The sequence below is a fragment of the Sinocyclocheilus rhinocerous genome, unplaced genomic scaffold, assembly GCF_001515625.1.
Source record: "Sinocyclocheilus rhinocerous isolate Xijiao unplaced genomic scaffold, SAMN03320098_v1.1 scaffold1325, whole genome shotgun sequence".
Classification (NCBI taxonomy): domain Eukaryota; kingdom Metazoa; phylum Chordata; class Actinopteri; order Cypriniformes; family Cyprinidae; genus Sinocyclocheilus; species Sinocyclocheilus rhinocerous.
This window is the reverse complement of record NW_015659004.1, coordinates 632,198-654,672: the sequence shown is the minus strand read 5'-3', so window position 1 is coordinate 654,672 and position 22,475 is coordinate 632,198. Positions and strand designations below refer to the sequence as shown.

Genomic DNA, 22,475 nt, shown 5'->3' with positions numbered 1-22,475 from the left:
CAGAGATGGCTGTAAATAACTGTTGGCCATAAATCTCATCTAAAGATCAATGAGTATGTAATTTTCCAGATGTGTTAATCCTGATCTGGATATGTTTTAATCTTGAGGATTAGATGTTTAGGACAATAATAAACTCGAATGGATTACAGTCTTCACAGTCAGTGGTGGCTTTTGAAAGGTTTTGCTGATTAAGGATGAAATCTGCTATGTTCTCAGAGAAATAGCACTAACATAACACACTGCAGAAAATTCAGTAAACTTAATTCAAAATACACTGCTGTTCAGATTTGTAAATTTTTAAAAGAAATTAAAACTATTTTTTTTCAGCAAGGACACGTTAAATTAATCAAAAGTGACAGAAATGTTAAAAATATGTTTATTTCTATTTCAAATAAATGCTGTTCTTTCTGAAAAAAAAAATACAGTTGTATTACCGTTTCTATAAACGGCACAACTGTTTTCAACATTGATAATAAAAAGAAATGTTTCTTGTGCAACAAATCAGCATATTAGTATAATTTCGGAAGCATCATGAGAGACGGAAGACTGAGAAAAATACTAATTAATGAATTTTGAAGTGTGTACACACAAAAACAATAACTCTCACATTTAAATGCAATTGTCACTCTTAAAAAACGGCATTGTGTATGTGGCCATGCTGTGGTTACATTCAGAGAGAGGAAGAAGGCCTTGAACAGAGAAGGAGACATAGAAAGGTACTAGTGGTATCTCTAGAGACATGTGGCCATGCTGTGGTTACATTCAGAGAGAGGAAGAAGGCCTTGAACAAAGAGAAGGAGAGATAGAAAGGTACTAGTGGTATCTCTAGAGATACAGAGAGGCAGGAACAGAGATTCTGTGAGACAATTAAAAATGCATATGACACCAGGGACAAGTGTCTGATGAATTTAGTTTTAAACCGTGCATAATCAACATCTGGCATGCAATCACTAACAAACAATGTAAACAGAAAGAACAAGAGGTAAGAAAGAGACACAGACTGTCAAATACTTCTAAATGTTTGTTCAAGTGGGTGCACGCATCATAGACAAGAATCTCATATTAATGATTTAGCCACCCACAGACCACTCAAATCCAGATCAACCTGCTGCTCAAAACAAAAACTACAGTTAGGCACCTTCTCTTTCTCAGAATAAGCCGCAGTATGAACCGGATTTTATGACCTGTCTGGCCTGCTGACTCAGCATTGTCCCTTTTCTAGTAAATTCTCTCTTAAGTGATCTCATTTCTATTTTTTGGATTCCATCTGTTGGTTAAATGAGATTTTAGTAATCAAAAAGCATGTCTAATTAATTAAAATCATGAAACTTAAACAATTTAACATCAATTTATTAAAAGTTTAACAAATATGACATGTTTAGGGCCCTATGAAATGTTTTATTTTTCCAACCTTATGTTTTATTGTTACCAAATTCTGTTTTAGCATGTCTAATTATTTGAAAGCATTCAAGTTTCATTTATTCTTACAATAGCCTTATGTTTTTTGCTCAGAAATTCTATGTTGTGTATTTAACTTTTTTTAAGGCATAAAACATTCATTTAATCAATCTTTAAAAGTAATGAAAATTAAACAAATTGTATTTTTTGGAAAATAAAGGTAATTTAATATTACAATTAAAACATTGAATTTTTTTTTTTACAATAATATGTCCATTATTCATTCATTCATTCAGAAATTCTGTGATTTCATTGTTAAATTGTTGTGGATTTAGGATTTAATACAATTTTATTGTCAAAAATGGTGGTGATAAACGTATAAAACAATCAAATAAAAATTAACAAATTTTTTTTTTTTGGCAAACATAGTGCTGCACAACAGAGGTTTACTGTTAAATATTCATATGAATTCCTTAGAAATAAAGATTTCATAATTTTAGTACTAATAATATTATTATCACTTTAAGAAGTACATTCTTCTACAACAGTAATATATTTGTCACAATTTCTTCAAGTTATACCAATTGTTTATTTTAACAGGTTGTCGTGAGGACCTTTGAGTTTCTGTGTATATTCATATTTAAACAGATAGTCTTTTGTGCTTTACTATACAAAGACACCAGCTCATATTGCATTTGATTAACTGCGCAGCCCTACTTTTGATTTATTTTATTTAAAACTTCCCAATTTGCTTGATGGGAATTCGGTACTTTTGGATCCGAATGACGGTACTGTTGGAATTTTTGGAAGATTTGCAAGGGTCTCATCATTGGTGACCAACTTACAGGAAATACTCAGACAATACCAGAGAGTGCCATTCAGTGTTTCATGTATCAGTAAATGATGGAGAAACTTTTGAGAAAAATTTTAAATGGCAAGTTTATAAATTAAATCCAAATGGGACTAACAAAATTTTTTATTAATTTGCACTCTTTATATGAGTTAATTATAACCAAAGCTAAAGATGTATCAAATATAGAATTACACAGAACAGAATTAAATGTTATAATACCAAATTAGGCAAACCCATTAACTGTGTTAAACTTATTTAAATCAATTTCTTATAAATACAGTGAAATCAACCCTTAAATTGCATGAATTCAAAATTCCTCAAACTTCTAAGGATTTATAAACTATTGAACACCTCTAAAAGTTCATACATACTATGGCTAGATTCTGTCATATTCTGCTCATATACTCTCTGGTGTCTATTTAAACTACTAATAGTTTTCAATTTAAACTATTTAAATATATGCCTGCTAAAACCACAATTTACGTATGAACACCTACAAATATTAATGAGATGCTACTCTCTCTCTCTCTGTCTGTCTCGCTCCAGATGTCATCGTCTGGTTTCCATCCTCTGGTCCAGATGGATGCCTCCTCTCTCTTCCTGCTCAGCCTCACTTCACCACAGACAACACGTCGAGAGATGAGTCACACACTTATACTCACAGAAGACAGCATGAGATGCTAAAAAAAGTCAAATAAATTGAAATTCTAGCCTTTATTTCCATGGTTACATCGATTCGGTTGTGCTTACTCACAGTGACACTATGAAAGGTGTGCATGCAAGTTATATGAGAGGCTCAACTTCAAGGTTCGGTGCTCTAACATCCTGACTTTATGATGCCACCTGTCTCTTATGCAGTCGAGTAGGTTCCATCGGAACACTGTGGGGACATGCCTCAAAATATTAATATTAATATTAATGTTGATATATGCTTGCAAGTGAGCATGTCCCTGTTGAAAAAACCAGCATATATTGGTTAGGTATGTTTTGAAGCATGGTAGCTGGTTTAAGCTGGTCCTGAGCAGGAGCTAGTTGCTTAGGACCAGCTTATGACCAGCTTAAACCAGCTCAAACCAGCTTCAAAACATACCTAACCAGCATATGCTAGATTTTTCAACAGGGGTTGTGCCCGTTAATATCAAAAGCAGTTTCTACAGTATATGCAAGTATTTAGCTGGATATATATTTTTATACATATTATGTGTTAACACCAATATTAGAGTGCAATGCTTCTGAAATACAATATAAATCAATTATTATATTATATTATATTATATTATATTATATTTAATATTATATTTTTTAAACATAAATTTATTCCTGTTATGGAAATGCTGAATTTTCAGCAGCAATTACTCATTCTAACATGCAAGTGATAATTCTTATTACTATTAATGTTGAAAACAGTTGTGATGCTTAATATTTTTGTGGAAACCAGGATACATTTTTTTTAAATATTCCTTGATAAATATAAAAGGTCAAAGGTCAAAATGTTTTTACTGTCACTTTTGATTAATGTGTCCTTCCATACTGATTAAAATAATTAATTTGTAAATAAACAAATACATCTTAACAGCCCTACTTTTGGAAAATTTTTAAATGGCAGTGTATTACGTTTTTTATTATTATTATGCATTAACCCACTAGTACTACAGCAAAGACAAATGATCTCAAGAGATTCGATGCTTCATTTACTAAATTACGTTTAATTATTTTCTATTAGAATTCATTCCCTTCCAAACATCTATTCCTATGCTGTCCTATCTATCTCCACCACAAATTTAAAAACACAAACCAAACACCAATATCAACAAACACATCACATAGAAGACTCTGGTCCCTTTTAAATATAGGCAAGTACTTTCTGGTTTGCAAAAGTCCTTCTGTGTTCCTGTTGAAATTTTAATATTCCAGCAACCGAAGAAAATCTCCCATACTAGTATGGACATACAGTTTGAACAACAACCCCCCCCCCCCGAAAAGCTCATAAACTTCTTAAAGGTCAATACAAAAGGACATAAAAATAAATCTAATGAGTCAATTAAAAAAAACTGCTGTCAGCTCTCTGCTCATCATTTCTTTGTTCTTTCCCCTTCTAATGTCCTTGTCATATTCATTCAACTCAACACTCTGTTTGTGGAGTTTCAGATCCTTTATACTACTTTCAACATCTCCTTTCCTCTAAATTTTTGATTAGAAAAAATGACATTTCTCCAAATGGTGGATTTGACTGACAGTCATAAACCTCCTGTCCCCTAAAACGCTGCGGAGAAGCTAATGACTTAAAGAGATGATTTTCACATGGAACACTTTCCTTGCCCTTTTGTTCCTTTAGTTTTACATTCATTTGAAATGAGATTTATAAAGGTCTTCTGCATGGTACTTTTATGTCATTCTACTTTAAAAAGTATCTGGTTGTTTAAACAGACAGATATGAAAAAAAAAAATCTGGCTTTAATTAGGAGCAAAAACAACTTTCTCCTTCACTCCCAGTGGAAAGACGAAATTAATGTCCTTTAAAAACCAAACTATGAAATGTGCCACACAACACTCACTAGTGTTTCTACAGCATATTGCCAATACAGAGAAATGAGATGGTTGAAAAGGTGAAAGGTGAAAGGGAGGGTCAATATGTTTAATTTAAAAGCACATCCACTTGAAAAAAAGTCAATATTTTGTCCCAGAGAGCCGATCTGAATAAAACATATTACCATTTCACATTACAATCACACACCATATGAACCCAAAACAATATATCTAATCTAAAATCTAATCATTTTGCTTTCTACAGCCACTGACAACCTACAAATCCATGTAACTGCGTAACATTTACCATCATATAGTCTCTGATAGGCCTGTTTTACACATCAGCTGTGACATTTAACTGATATCACAAATGTTTTCATGTGACAGAGATAAGTTAACCCACAACATATCCGCATTAATTCCAAGCAATATTTTACTCATGAGCAGATTTAATAACTTTCATTATCAAGTCATTAACAAACATATGATGCCTAACAATCAGTAGTTGATTAAAATCCGAATATATATTTATATACATACAGGCAAATATGTGACCCTGGACCACAAAACCAGTCTTAAGTCACTGGGGTATATTTGTAGCAATAGTCAAAAATACATTGTATGGGCCAAAATTATTGATTTTTCTTTTATGCCAAAAATCATTAGGATATTAAGTAAAGATCATGTTCCATGAAGATATTTTGTAAATTTCCTACGGTAAATATATTAAAACTTAATTTTTGATTAGTAATATGCGTTGCTAAGGACTTCATTTGGACAACTTTAAAGGCAATTTTCTCAATATTTTGATTTTTTTTGCACCCTCAGATTCCAGATTTTTAAATAGTTGTATCTCGGCCAAATATTATCCTAACAAACCATACATCAATGGAAAGCTTATTTATTCAGCTTTCAGATGATGTATACATCTCAATTTAGAAAAGTTGACCCTTATGACTGGTTTTGTGTTCACATATGTGAATTGTGGCGTTTAATGATTATTTGACTGTACTTCGAATACCCAAAGATCTGTTGAACTATATATCAAAGTTAGTTAATCTTAATAATGAAAGTTTTAATACAGTGATTCCTATTTTTTCAATAGCTTTTGAACTATTTGAATGTAAGATCTACTGTAAGTTCTATTGAAATGACATACATTTCCAGTAGACATCATATATTGGAAAGCATATATATATATATATATATATATATATATATGTGTGTGTGTGTATAGTAAATGCTGCAAAAACTTACCTGCTATACTCAGGTAAATGGAAGGGCTGGTTTTGTTTTCCCCATTACGTTCGTTAACGGCCTGTACATAATACCGACCCGCGTCTGCTGCCGCCGTCCCCAAAACCACAAGCTGATTGTCCAATGTTATTGCTCTGAAACCAAAAGAGAAACACACAAAACACTTGTAAGAATGGTCAACAAGACTGTCCACTTATGATTTCATTTCCTTTCTAATCTCAGGGTGACCTGTTCCAAATCGATTGGCTTATTTGTAAAATTGTGCACGGTAAAGTACTAATGAAAGCACATTAGCATTTTATTATTTTAGTTCTGGATGGTCTCATCCGCGAGAGGGCAACGTGATAATTACTCCTTTCAGCACATGTTCACAAATCAATACATCACTGGACACAATGAAATATGAACAAGCACAAACACGCGCACACGTCCACTTACATTATGTGAGGCTTTTGCCACTTTTTGAACCGATATATTTATCTCTCTCGAGGGCAGGAAAAAATAACTCGCTAAAGAAAAAAACAACAAAAATGAATAAGGAAAGAAGGGAGAGTGGGCTTTCATGTTCCTCTATGGTCTGTGTTCAATAGTGCTCTTGTGACAAACGTCAATAGCGCTTTCAAATTTTCACACACACATGACACAATCACACCTTTATATGAGGCAAGTTTTTAAAAGCACTAAGAGCTCCACACTTTAGACAGCACAACAGAAGTGTCACCGCCACAACTAGATGTGCCACACCCAGAGAACCTGCAGAAAGCCCGAACAAAATTACAATCCTGTCTGTCAGAACTCCCCAGAGAAACAGACCGTTACTGAAAGGCCTTTTCTAAAAGTAAAGCACAGGGAAACAGAAGAACAAATACAGACAGCTGCTTACACATATGTGACCCTGGACCACAAAATCAGTCATAAGGGTCAATTTTTCAAAAATTAAGTTTTAATATATTTACCGTAGGAAATTTACAAAATATCTACATGGAACATGATCTTTACTTAATATCCTATTGATTTTTGGCATAAAAGTAAAATCAATCATTTTGACCCATACACTGTATTTTTGGCTATTCCTACAAATATACCCCAGTGACTTAAGACTGGTTTTGTGGTCCAGGGTCACATATCAACTTTATTTCAAATAATATAAAAAAAATATACATAAACTTAAGCAAGGCATGTTGTCACAGTATAAGGAGTGAGCTGCCACAATGAGAACTTTGACACAGGTTTGCAAAAATATATTCCACAAAAAATATATTCCATGTATTTAAAATGTAAAATACTGTAGACTATTTAAAGGCTTATCAGCAAAACAAATATGAAATGCGATGAAACTGCAAAATTTGAAAGGGTAATGCAAAATGACCATTATTTTGACTCAAAACATATAAATTGTAAATAAAAATGACAACTTGTCTGAATGTACACTATATGGTTTTATTGCTGTACCCAACAGCTATAGCAAAATATGATGATACACATTTTAGTTTGGGAGATCAAAAAATAAATAAATCTAATATTTGAAAAAGGCATCTGAAACCAATAAACAAGCAGGATGCAGTTATTGTTAAAGTGATACGGCTCTACAGCCTTAATAACATAGAATCAACATTTATTTATTGTTGTTTTCATATAAGAAGGACATTATGTAATATGTAATTTAGTTGTCTAAGTAGTGTGAAAGTTGTAAGAACTATTTTAATTAAACTTTTATGATGCTTTCAGAAGCTTGAAAATCCCCTTTCATTGAAATTACATAGAAAAGAGTACCAAGCACTTTTCCTATCTTCAAAATTTCTTTATGTTCCATGGAAGAACATCCAGGAACATTCGGAAGTCATTCGGGTTTGGAACGACATGAGGATGAGTAAATGAGAAAATTCATTTTTGAGTGAACTACCCCTTTAACCACACAGTACAGGAGTCTCTGCTTACAGTACTTTCATGGTGAAGTTATAACTTCCATTATATAAAACTTCCATAAAACGGGGTGAAAACTCCAGGTGGAATGACACTGTTGGGATCGCACACTGTAGGGCTGCTGTTAGCTGACTCTTTCAGCACTACTTCAACTCAACCTCACTAATTTAAATGACATCTGAAAATAGAAGTGATGTTGTAACAGCTCAAATAATGACAAAGATGATGGAAGTGGGAAAAAAAACATTCGTCGTGACTTTGACATTATTCGTTTATGTAAGCGCACAGTTTCTCCACATCAAATCCTGACGCAATGGCAGACCTCCGAAACGCTGGCCAAAGCCTACAGTAATCTTCAAATAGAGGAGCTCAGTGTTTTAATGCATGAGCCACCATGTAATGTCAATAAAGTCCAGTCATGGGTGACTGTCCACATTTAAATATATAGAGCTCTTTTGTCGACATTTCAACGAGTGGGTTCATTTTGATTACTGGATACTTTCACACACTAATGCATGTACGCATACACAGTCTCAAGGTGAAAGAGGAGGAACCATTAGGAACTAAATAGCCTATACTCTGACTTCAACATGGAAGAGCTTTTAGGGCAGGAAATGCGAATCAGACAAGCAAACAAGCGGTAAGACAAGGAAGATAGAGAAAAGGATAAGCCCCGAGATATTTAATGGGCACTGGATGTTGTTCATATGGAGTTCAAGGTCAGACGGTGAGCGAGAGACAGCGAGAGGACAGACAGGGAAAGAGAAAGAGAGAAACCACATGAAAACGTCAAGAATAAACGTTTTAATCTATCTCCTGTAAGGAAAAAAAAATTCCCTTTGAACTCCGAGTCTTTAATTCCAGCCGCTCCATTCAGGGGAAAAAAAGAGGGAAGGGAAAATGAAGAAAGAGTCTCGCACTCAGTCCAAAATTAATCCACAGTGGAAAAATCTCAGCATGGGATGTTTTCACACTTTCAGCTTCAACTTTTAAAATATAAGATATTCCAGGCATTTAACTAACACTTTCAGGCTGGATTTAAGGGTGTAAGGTGAAGTTTGTTATGTTCTAGATTCATAGCTAATTTTACACATTTAAATAGATAGTTTATCCAAAATGAAAAGTAGGTTATCATTTACTCATCCTCATGTCATTCCAAACCTGTATGAAATCCATAAGACCCCACTGACATACAAAAACAAACAAAATATCTTCTTTAGTGTTCCATAGGCAGTCAAACGGGCATTTTTGGATGAACTATCCCTTTTGGAGCCACTAAAAATAATCGCTTGTAAAAACATCCACTGTACTACGATGAAACATTTCTAATTTATAAGTTGCTTGCAATTTTGTCACAACAGACAGCCTAATTTGAATGGAAGACTACACTTTTTTGCTACCAATTGGTTTAGTTACAGAGTTAACCAGCAGAAGATAACTGGACAATGCTAACTAGCCAAACCTTGGCCCCTTGTCTATTTTCCAGCGCTTCTGAACATTATTTTGTTTGTTTGAACAGCCTAGCATGTCAACATTTGGCTCAACCAATGGCGCGAGTTGGGGGCTAGGCCAGATGGCTTAGGGGCCATTCACACAGAACATATTTTTGCTTTTTAAAATGCAAGAAGCAGGGTAGTGGAAAAAATAAAGCATTTTTAGAATGCTGCTTTATGTGCAAGATGCTGCAAAAGACTAGAGAGCAGCAGTTAAACACGTCCATCTAACGAATACCATGGGAGAAGAATGAAAAAAAAAACACATTCTGTGTTAACGGCCCCTTAGAAATGCCAGATGTGGACAGTAAGAGCATTTGGAAAACCTGTTTGGAAAGAATAATTACTTTCCTGATTCTGATTTGTCCTGCTAGTGGAGCAGAAAAAAACTTTTCTTTAGAAATATACCAGCTGTAGCTTTGGCAGTGAATGAGTTAAACCATACACAGTCAGTGCAGATAACCAAACACTTAATAGCAGTGGTGAAATTATTACAAGGTGGTGACAATAGGGGAAAATAGAAGAATAGAGAGCACCATGGGAAAGACAGACAGAGAAATATCAAATTGAGTTTACAAGCCAGGAAACTGTACTTAAATGGAATTTGACTTGTCAAATTGCTCCCAAGATCACAATAAACATACCTGTATACACAAAAAGAATGCAAAATGTGAAATATAAAGGTAGATAGAAAAAAAGCATATTGAATATGGTTTAGTAATGGAAAATATTACATCAAAAGCAACATACAATATGCTGTAAATTGGTCAAATATGCAGCTCTATAGCTTGCACAGTGCACATACTCAAGGTTCCTGCAGGGTCGTTGGATAAAATAAGACGTTTATGGATTGGAGGACCTTCAAGTGCCCTGGATAAATGCAGAAGGTGCTGAATTCCAGTAGCAAATGCTAGCCTACAATAACAACAACAGCAAGCGTTTAGCAGGGATGTTGTTCGGTTGTTAATGAGGGTTACTGTTCTTGTTCATGGTTATTTTTATGTTTATGGTTACGAAAGTATTTCAAAGAGGTGATGACTCGTGTGAAGGCGTATTGTTGGACCTTGTAGATGTCCTGGAGCTAAGGTGGGCTGCATTGATTGTATTTTTTATCTTCTTAAGGGGGTGTATGTTCCATCTGTGCCATTTTTTAATTGTTGGTCTATATATACGTAAGAAGAAGATAGACATTTTTAGCCTGTGCATTATGTCTTACTGGTTCTTTACACTTTTCATTACCGGATGAAAAAATGGTATCACTTTACAATAAGGTTAATATTAGGTAATCTGTTTTTTAATATAGGTTAATGTTTTAATATACTTTTGTCTATACTTAATTCATTTTTTGTATAATACATGTTCTAATGCTAATTTAATACAACCTAAATATAAAAAAAATGTGTTGGTATAAACACAAATTAACTACCATTTAAAAGTCTGCGGTCAGTATTTATTCATTTATGTTTTTATTTATTTATTGAATGAATGAATGAATGAATGAAATTATTACTTATTCAGCAAGGACACATTAAATTGATCAAAAGTGAAGGTAAATACATTTATAATGTAAAATGTTCCATTTCAAATAAATGCTGTTTTGAACTTTCTTTTTATGAATGTCCTGAAAAAAATGCATCACAGTTTAAACTAAAATATTAGGCAGAACGTCTATTGTCAACATCAATAATCAGAAGAAATGTTTCTTAAGCACCAAATCAGCATATCAGAATGACTTCTGAGCACTGAAGTCACTGAAAATAAAAATACATTAAAATAGGAAAGTTTTTTAAATTGTAATATTTTACAATATTACTGTTTTTACTATCTATATATGAAATAAATGCAGCCTTTTTGAGTATATGAGACGTTCTCCAAAAATATTTTTCAAAACTTTTCAAAACTTTTGAAAGGTAATGTAAATTGTTAAAGATATTGTAACTGTGCTGTTTTCGGTTGCCTTTTGCATTACCTAATGAATTCATTAGAAGGGAGGAAGGACAAGCATCTTTACAGTGCCTACTTTGAACTGAAGTGCAACTGAACTGTCAGTTCAGTGTATTCCTGTGCAGTGACTGACCTGCACCAAACTGTTATGAAGGAAGTGCACCTAAAGACTATTGTGTAGAAGCTTATGGCAGGCTGAATTTCTCCAACTGTCACTTAAAATACATCCTCTATGGATCCTTCTTTATAACAGGCCGGATGCGCTTTTATGCTTTCTGGTGCTGACGTCACCCCGCTCGTGACGTCCCGCTGCTCCATTGGACGGATTTGACACGTGCTTCAGAACGCGGTCACGCAAGGGCGTTCCCAAAGCGATCTCGACGCAGCTCGAGTTCCTGAAGGGGAATCACTGTTTGCTTCCCTCTTAAGGGCGCTCTTAAGGACTCAACGGTGTTGACAGCTGAGCCACTGATGTTCAGGGTTGTGGGGGTTTGTGTGTCCTTCTTTAAGTCCACAATCTCCACTGCAGGCTTCAGAGCAGTCAGCTTCATGTTATTGTGTCACCACCAGGACACCAGCTGCTCAACATCCTGTCCACAGGCAGATCTGTTGCTGCTGCTCATGAGGCCACACTCTTAAAAATAAATTACAATTAGAGCCCAGCCTGATGCCACTGGAGAAACTTAAGTTACACAAAGAACGTTTTAGTTCTTTAGAATTAACTTCATCGTTCAAAAGTTTGGGTTAATTTTCAGTGGCGCAATTTTCGAACACTTTTTGAAAAATTGCCCCTTCAGCTTACTGCTTAATTCTTGACTTGTCCTGAAAGATTATCATACGCACGTTTTAAAGTCTTGCCAGTTTAGCATTCAAACAATTTAAACCCAAAGAGTGCACACAGACAGCACTGGTTCAGAATGCGTGCCATTACCATTAGGTCTTAAAGTGACAGCAGCTTAATATACCTGTTTGTGTCATTCATATTTTTCAAAGAACAACAAATAGAAAAGAAAAAAAAAAACTCTGCTCAAATCTGATCTCAACTGAATAACTTCTTGAGCTTCAATAAATTTTAACTTGATAGTATTTCGTACCTGAATACTACTAGACCTACTTAAGAACTTAAAGCACTTTTTCTATTGTATTTATTTGTGCTATTGCTTGTAATTTGTTCATTTGTTCTTATTTTATTACTTACTATTTACTTGTCTTTTTTTACTTTTTTTAATTTACATTTTTTATTAAAATACAAGGTTACATAGGCCAAAAAAACAAAAACTATGAAAACAATAACTTTTTTTATTGTCATGTGACACTGACGACTGGAGTCATGGCTGCTGAAAACTCAGCTTTGCCAATACAAGAATAAATGAAATTTTAAAAGAGATTAAACTAGAAAACTGTTATTTTAAATTGTAATAATAATTTACAATATTACTGTTTTTGCTGTATTTCTATTCAAATAAATGTAGCTTTGAAAGAATGAAAATGGGCTCCATGTTGCAACACTTTTTCAGTGCATTTAACACTTGGTTAAACTGGATTGTGGGTGATTAGTGTATATAATGCCAAAGTGTGCCATAAAAAACACAGAAAGCCAATCAGAATCCACCCAACTTTGAAGAACGTGAGCATTTTAAGCAGCACACAACATAACTGCAGCTCATTCTTTTTAATAAACAGAATGTTTTTGTGCATTGGTGTAGATGCCAATACACAGTAGTTATCATTAAATTATTGTTGTTGGTGTGAATGGGACTTTAGTGAGAGGTAGTTGCAGCAGGACAAACTTGGTCAGTGTTTCACTCAATTGTTTTCATAACCATGAAAGTCTGAAATGTTTGTGACAAATGTCATGTGTGTTTGGTTGGAAAGCCTGATGACACTGTGGTCCAATCTATGATGCTCTGCTATGCTAGGGAACCAAAGAGCCAATTCAGTTATCACAATCAGGCAAAGCAGGAAGAGAAAACAGCAGCAAAAAAACGTTCAAATGAGGGAGGAATGGAGAGAGAGAGCTAGATGAAGGGAAGAGGAGTTTGTGTCTGCAGATCTGAAGTTCAAAGAGTAATCAAGAGGAAAGAGTGAACATGGAAATGAAATTTCATGCAGATAAGAGCAACAAGAAGACAGATTTCAGCACTCCTTTAAAAATCACATGCTTCAATTTAAAGTCCAACACAAGCCAAACTACCAAACTAGATACAAATTATACCTGACCATAAACAGCTGTTTTTTTATTTATTTTAATTTACAAATTCAGTCTGTTTTTGGAAGTTTTCTGTAGGGAGACTTGTAGTCTTTTAGGAAGTCTCTCCTAACTGTTCATTGACATGGAGACAAGGAGCTAATCCCAGATTTGTTAGCAATGCAAATCCAGCATGTTCAAGCACAAAGAGGGATCTGAAAGCTGACAGGAAGGGAAAAAAAAATATCTACAAATCTAGAAAAGTAAGAAACAGTTGGAATTGTGATTCAAAATGCATTTAGGACTTTGTAAGACCTAAAACACTTATATTTTGTTATATTCCTCACACAAAGCTATAAAAAAAATAATAAAAGAGTTTGGAACAAGGGGTGAATAAATGATGTCAGAATTACCATTTTTGGGTAACTTTCCTTCAAACAACATAAATTTGAGCAGTGTAAATAGCAGGATTTTCTTAGTGTTATGCTGTTTACACTAAGTGCAAATAGCTATAGATTCTATTTACACTATGTTAAAACAGCAGGATTTTCTGCTATTTATACTACTTATTGCAAATAGTGGCAATTTTCTGCACCTCACTATTGTAGTACATTATAAAACAGTATGCAATAATAACGTATTGACTGAAAATTATAATTTTAATTCAAATTATTAAATGGATGCCACCTTATTAGGACAATAAAGCCCTCCCTACACCTACTCTAACCCTACCCGATACTAAAATTTTCTACTTTTCGATTATTTCCTTCATTTTTATTGAAAATAAATCCCTTTTTTATGTGATATGAGATTTTAAAAGGGAAAAAAAAAAAGTTTCGCAAAGGGCAGATTTGAACTCGGATCGAATTGTAGGGCGGAGTTAGTGTAAATAGCCTCTGCCAACAAGGCGGGTTATTTGCATTTAGTTTAAATAGGTATTCTGATAAATTTACCTGAGAAGCACAACTGTGTAAGATTTTCAGATTTGTTTTCAGAAAACACCTGCTGAATTTAGTTTATTTTTCTAGTTTTAAGTCTAAATCCCTCTACATTGTTAGATTTATGCTTAACCAACTTGCGCTCTCCTCACAACCCCTGTGCTAGTCGTGGGTGGGTGTGTTTTCATTGGACACACATGAGTATTTATCTCTCTCCTCTAGATCTCATTTCTTTGATAGAGTAACGCATTTCACGTACGAGTGGCCTTTGAAATGAAGACCGTGTCATAGGTGCCATGACAACCGTTTGACTGACAGCCGGCAAGGTGAGCTATCCTCAGATGCTGCTGTGACGCTGACAGTAAAGCTTGATGAGCAGATGTGTCGACCCTGCTACTAACAATCCAAGAATGTGGAGCGTGGCGTCAACAACTGCAGGACGTGCCGGTTTCATTTAGAGAATCAATGAATGTCATAAAGCACATCATTGCCACGGGGGCCAACTGATGCAATCGGTCTAAAGACACTGTAGACAGTGATTGATTCTCAATGCAAGCATGTGTGTGTGTGTGTGTTCTAAAGTGTACAGACGAGGTTTGCCTGACATTTGACAGATTATAATGTTAGGAATACATTTACATAATGAATTTAAACAGGTTGGTGTCAATAGATATTGATGTTTTACATGATTAATTCAACTAAAAATGAAAATTGTGTCATCTTTTAGTCACCATCATGTTCCATACATGACTGATTTTCTTCTGTGGAAAACAAAAACAGACATTTTAAACAATGACTTTCAGAGAATAACAACTTAAATTTTGGTCTTTTCCTCACATGAGTGAGCTTTTTTCTTATTTTGGAGCTAGCTTGGCAGCTCCAGTTCTCGTTCACTCTAAATCTATTGAAAAGAGCCGGCAGAATTTTCATCAAAAAGACAAATATATTATCAGGTTTGAAAAAACAAATGATAGAGGTCAGTAAATGATGACATAAGTGGCCTTTTTTAGACAAAACCATTTACATAATAAATTAGAGCAGGTTTATGTCAATATCCATTGATCTGTTTACAGAACAAGTCTCATAGATGTCAAAATGGCCACTTACACTCGATGGTTAGGAATGATCTTGAAGCCGTCTCTGAACCATGTGACCTGAGGGCGAGGGTAACTGGTCACGGCGGGAGGATTCAGGACAGCAGCTCTTCCCTGAGAGACCGTTTTCCTCTGTTCCAGTTCAGCAAAGTTATCCATGTCTAAGAGAGAGAAAGAAACGGATAAAGAGAGAAAGAGATGGAGAGGTGCAATTTACTGTAGTAAAAATGGCTACTACTTAGGGTTGTGCCGATAGACAATAGTATGGTGTAGCAATGATAATGAGAGATATCGCCTGTGGCTGATGACTTTGACAATATCAAAATTATTATTATTATTATTAGGCTAGTATTATTATCTAATTAATATTAGGGCTTAAGTTATTTATCCCATCATATTTCTTTTTACGGGTTTTTACAGTGTTGCACGTTATAACCAATCACACACGATTCTGTTGAGCTTATGAATGCAATGGCCAATCAGAAGCATTCAGATGAGTCATCGCTGAAATACCGGAGTTTTGCAGTTCAGTGCTCGCTCGCTGACTGAATTCTGCTCTCTCGCGAATTCTCTCATCATAAACAACAAAGTGTAGATGTACGGGCGATGTAAGTTTAAGAGATAGCTTCACTGATTATAATGGGAGTGTTTTTTTAAGTGCATAAACTCGCGCTAGACTGAAGTCAGTGATGATATTCTTTGATGATGTAAATGTTCTTTGCTCGTTTTCTGTAGCTGCTGTTTGAATAACCGAGGAAATGTAAGCATTATAAATAGTAACTTAGAATGTTTTTATTAGATTGTGATCATGTTAAATACAAACTCAGTCTTATTAAAGATTTGACACGACATGCATATGATACTTGACTAAAAAGATATGTGTAGTTAAAGGGTTAGTTCACCCAAAAATGAAAATTCTGTCATTAATTACTCACCCTCATGTCGTTCCAAACCCATAAGACCTTCGTTCATCTTCGGAACACAAATTAAGATATTTTTGATGAAATCTAAGAGCTCTCTGATCCTCCGTAGACAGCAAGGATACTATCACGATCAACGCACAGAAACGTAGCAAGGACATCGGTAAAATAGTCCATGTGACATCAGGGGTTCAACCGTAATTTTACGAAGAGTACTTTTTGTGCTGAAAGAAAACAATAATAACATAATTTATTCAGCAATTCTTCTCCCCGAGTTACCGTTGTCGGGTCTCGGGTCTGATCACCTGTTCCTTGCTGTCTCTGCGTGTGGGTGTTGTGTGTGGTTGTGCGTGGCTTGTTTTGACAGCTCGCCACGTGCGCATTTGTCAGCATGATTGTTTCCCCGCCCTCCTTTGTTTCTCTGCTCGCCTCTTGTTTCACACCAGGTTCTTATCATCTCATTAGCTTCCCATTATAGCTCCTCGTGTTTCTCTGTCTTTTGTCAGATCGTTGAGAGTTATTCCCTTGTTCTGACTGTCATTGTTGGTATTGCTCACCAGTCCTGTCTTGTCTCGTTCAGGCTCCAGTGCTCGTAGATTCCAGTTTATTTTCCCGCACCTCTCTGTGCGTTCAGAAACCCGTGGGCTCCCTCCGGCATCCGCCTTCCCTGGGACTCTGCGGTCTCGTTGTTGGGCTGCTCAGCCTCTCGCTCGGATTAGCGAGCTGCCCCGCTGGCTTAGTCTCCACTGCCGCTGTTGCGGCTGGTTCCAGTCGCCGCCATCCACCCATCTGTGTGGTGGGAGATTCCACGCTCACACGAACTGTCCGCAGAGGCGCTAATTGCCCGTGGTGATATATCGCTGTACAATAAAGCCTCTGTTGAACCCGCACCTGAATCCAGCCTATTCCCTGACAACCGTCTTCCGCCATGTTAGAGAGTACTCCAGAACATAATCAGTGCTGTTTACGTTCAGCATGCGCACGCTTTCTACTGAAAGTAAACAACGCTGATTATGGATCAGAGAGCTCTCAGATTTCATCAAAAATATCTTAATTTGTGTTCCGAAGATGAACGAAGATCTTACAGGTTTGGAACAACATGAGGGTGAATAATTAATGACAGAATTTTCATTTTTGGGTGAACTAACCCTTTAATAGATTACACTCACATTAGGTTGCTTTTAGCCGTATCCTGGAGTTGGTTCACTCTCTGGCTATGAAATGAAGTAAGTAAATAATTAAATAAATTTGCACAATGATATCGTGTACTGGCAATCTCACAGGCTGACAATACGACGATATGACTATGGAGCATATCGCCCAACACAACTACTACTACTACATGGCTTTTTGTGGCTTTTGCTGTAATACACTTATATATGTGTCCCATACGCCTGCTGTATTTCAAACAGTAAATAAAGTGTACTGGAGTGACAGTATATTTAGAAATTACTGGAGTGTTTCCTGAATGTCACTTTTAGTTCATCCCCTATGGGACTCCTGTACTACATGCATATGTGTGGGTTCTAGGTGAGTGTGGTGATGTGTGAAATCCATTTGTGCTTCAGCCTCCTGGACTCCCTTTCTAACAACATACACGTGAACTTACAAGCCACGCGAACATCGGCCCTCGTCTGGATCAGCGCTCCCATCCTGTTTCTCACCGCGCACTGATATACACCCGCGTCCTCGCGCTTTAACGACGTAATCGTGTACCTGGAAGAGAGAAAGAGATCTGGGATTTACATGGTGCTTACTTGATGTTCTTGCTGTGCAGTACACACTATACTGCATGCTATGCCCTTTTGAGTGTAAAACAGAGCGCATTATGCAATGATAAATGTTTTAAACAGTAGTGTACTACACTGTTGTCTCATTATAACCTCACTACACTGCATGTTTAATTCAGTGAGTCACTTCAAGTTATCAAACTTCTTTAATCCACTTTTGCATAAAAATGTCTTCACTGCTGGCAGTTTGATCCAATAATGAGCCAAGGAGGAAATACGCTATAAAAAATTGGGGTTGTGCGGTTCATTCGTCATACTGTAATTAATAAGTCAAATCAAGTGAATTGCACTGTGGAATAATAAGTTTACCACACTATACGATTTTGCATACTGTTCACCATGTTATAGAATATACCGCAAAAATAGTATGAGTAGTATGATACTGTTATTTTGAATGAATTCCAAGACTTGGCTCTTATATGACAGTCAAATATGTGTTATCAGTACCTGCAACATGATTTCTTCAACCTGTACAATAAACAGACAAGGAGTTTGAAAGTGAACACTAATAAGTGCTTGGATTTATGAGCAGATGGATGCGAGTGTGTGCTGTTTAATGAGAAAGATTACAAGCCCACAGGGTCAGAGCTGCTCAAATCTGTGTTGATTTGGTTTTAACAGATGACTGTGCTTAATGCAGAAGTGATGGTTCACATGGATTGAAAGTAGAATCAGCTGCACTGATAAAAACTCAACGCTATGTCATTTTTATAGACATCTCAACCATAAGGAAAAGATTCAGAGGAACACTGAAAAACATTACATTTTAATGTTACTGTCAGGATGAAATAGAAACAGAAGAAAGATCAATCATACAGGTTTTATTATTATTAATATTATTTATATACGATTACAGTTTTATTTTATAGTTTTCGAATTAGTATTTATAGTATTAATCAGTTTTCAAATGCATTTGTTTAAATATTTTTTAGTAAGTTTGTTGTGTTTTTTTATATTTAGTTTAAGTATATTTAGTTTTCGTTTATTTATTTTTTTATTTGTATTTACTTTTTATTTTACTTCAGCTTCTTTTTAATTAACAAAATAAGGTTTAATAGTATTGATTTTAGTTAACAATAATGACAATTCAGTTTAGAACAATGTGAGGCAATTTAATTAAAGTTTTCATGGCAACATTTCAGCCAACAACTGATGGTAGCTATTGACTTCCATAATATGGCAAAATATACTATGAAAGTCAATGGCTACCATCAACTGTTTGGTTACACACGTTCTCCAAAATATCTTCTCTTGTGTTGTTGAGCATTAAAAAGATAATTCATACCTGTCTGGAACAATGTAAATGATGACAGAATTTTCATTTTTGGGTGAACTACCCTTTTAAAGCCAAATTTAATTTCTTTAAAAAAGATGAAAATAGACCTCATGGCTCATCTTGCTAACACTGTTCTTATTAAACACCATTTCTTTATTATACACATCTCAGAGGTCACTGTAATAATAATGTCTCCAAAACACGAGGGGTCAAAGATGGATGACCAGACAAGAGAAAGAGGCCAAAGAAGGGAACAGGACAAATGAGATCCCAAAGGACTCGGCACCGTCTATATTATTTTATACTGTAGCACTATTTTGTGCAGTACAATCCAGAATCCAATGACCTCAGTACATGGGTGCCAGTTAAGATAATGGTTACTTATACCAAAATAGTGCAACAAACTACTTTAAAAATCCCATGAAATAAAAATATGAGATTTGTGAATTGGAGGTTTAATGTTTTGCTGTTTTATGTAGACTTCATGATCTGGAATAGCTCCTCAAAGATCAGATGTTACAGCCCATTTGAGTGTGATTAATGATCTTGCTTCAGAAGGATTGTCCCTGTTGCATGGTTTTGGATAAGAGATATAAACAGCTAAATCAATTAAATATTTATGTCTAAACGTGCAGACAGTGCAGCAGAGTGTATAGTATGTGTTGATTATTACCTGTACTCTGGTGTGTATTCAGTGATATCCGAGCTGTTTCTCATCCATTTGAACTGCAGCGGCCAGCTGCCCTCAGCCAGACAGGTGAGCACGAGTCTGTTCCCCTCCAGGTGTGTCTGTGCACCCCCTGCCTCGGTTTTAAAGTACGGAGCGATGTCTGTGAAGAGAACATCAATAACAGAATGAAAACCCATGCTTAATTTTAATATAACGAACAGTTAAACTTTCCCAAATGTGCAAAGATGTCTAATTATGATGCATGAATAAAAGCACACTGAGCGTAAGAATAAAGTGCTGACCATGATATTTCAAATGGTCCAGGCCCACCATACTGGCCAAATATTACTCTGATTAATGGCCGATATATCACCCAGGCTGCTTCACCAGCCAATATTTGGCCATTTCGAGACTGATAACTGTGCCTGAGTACACATTTAGAGTGCATCTCATTATATGAGGGAATATGTGTGTGTGTGTGTGTGTGTGTATATATATATATATATATGTATATATGTAAGTATATAGATACATGCATATACATTAGATTTTCCTGTTGTTTTTGAAAGAAGTTTTCTTATTACTGTTCTATTATAGAACTGTTTTCTATTTCAATATATTTTAGAATGCCATTTATTCCTGTGATGCAAAGCTGTCTTCAGTGTCACATGATCCTTCAGAAATTATTCTAATATGCTGACATGCTGCTCAAGAAACGTTTATTTTATAACATTTATAACATTGTTTAATATTTTGTGGGAACTGCGATACTTTTTTAGGACTCTTTGATGAAAAGGAAGTTCAAACAGCACTTTCTTTCTTTCTTTTATTTATTTAGGTGACAATGTAAAAGTCTTTACTGTCACTTGATCAATTTAATGCATTCTTGCAGATTAAAAGTATATAATTTTCCTCCAAAGAGTCAGGATGCTCAGACAAAAAGGAATACGTTTTAATAGTGACTTTGTGCTGAGTTTACACTTTTCAAGGATCAACCAACAAATGGGTTTCATCTGCACATTACACTTAAATATGAGAAAGTAAAAAATACACACTTCACCTTTAAGTCATCAACTGAAATGGCTGACGATTTCTATATTAGGCTTTCTGGTGCCCCCTCTTAACACAGTTTTACGTACTGTATGAGTCCTTGGGCTGTAGCAAAAACATTTAGGCCATAATAAAAATGAAATATACTTCTGAGAAAATCTGCAAATACACACTTGCCCGTAGACACCCAGTTAATGTGAAAGGAAAGACTGGTATTTGTCAAAAGAATAAGTCACCTTCATGTCAGTATTGCACAGTCAAATTCAGACCAATTTACATAATACACATTCACCCAATAAACTCAGAAAAAAAGATCTCAAAGGGACTTTCACTCAAGTGCTTTGTGGGAAACTTGTTTCAAAGCCTTTGTGTATTGTGAATCTAATCTCTCCATCTATAGTCAGAATGGCTTCAGATGGCATCACTAATACTGAAGAACTGAGTGAAGAACATCCAGCCAGTAGAAAACAGTAGGGAAGGCATGTGACCTGAGATGAGACTGATAATATGAGCTCTCCCGACACTCTCTAAATGTGTGGAAGCTGGTATGCAATTCACACTATATGAAACAGTAAGTAAAAAAAAGCTAAAAACATTCCATTCGGTCTTTAATCATACTAAACTGAATGTACATTCACAAGACATACTGTCAGCTCTGTTGCATAAAACAGCGATCGATTTGGAATGTTTTTCAAGAAGCAGCAAAAGAGCAGGACTGACGTGAAGCGCACACAAAAGACAACTTACAATTGATTCCAACAGAATTTGATGATAGCATTTCAAGTTAACAACATGGTACTCTTTGACTCCAGCATGTGGCTAAGCTAACAATGTGATACTTGAGTAAAACAGTCAGTAGGGGAGCGCGGGGCACAAAGTAACGCGGGGTTAGTTGTAGCACACATGGTTTGAATATTTCCACACATGCATTCAAGACATGTAAAGCATTTTTGCTCGTTTATGTGGGCCGTCCCAAGCATGATTGCAATGTTTTCATTGTCAAACTCCAAAATCATGTTGTCACATTTCACTTCCATTTTTTGAGGGTAAATAAAGAAAAACGTATACACTGTAATCATGAAACAAAGCGACATATTTGTACTAGACAAGTGTAAAATTACTGTGGATAAAAAAAATTATATTCTGAACCCCACA

General features: G+C 35.4%; 1 protein-coding gene across 1 annotated transcript in view; it reads right to left on the bottom strand.

Moving 5' to 3' along the window:
• LOC107723157 (protein sidekick-1-like) overlaps window positions 1–22,475 on the bottom strand; it is a 214,505-nt gene that overhangs the window by 107,170 nt on the left and 84,860 nt on the right. Inside the window, exons 2-6 of the mRNA XM_016531683.1 lie at window positions 20,274–20,430; window positions 18,144–18,250; window positions 15,628–15,775; window positions 6,035–6,168; window positions 2,735–2,864 (exon numbers count right to left, since the gene is read on the bottom strand). Coding sequence (XP_016387169.1) covers window positions 2,735–2,864; window positions 6,035–6,168; window positions 15,628–15,775; window positions 18,144–18,250; window positions 20,274–20,430 — 676 coding nt within the window. The remainder of the gene's footprint in view (window positions 1–2,734; window positions 2,865–6,034; window positions 6,169–15,627; window positions 15,776–18,143; window positions 18,251–20,273; window positions 20,431–22,475) is intronic.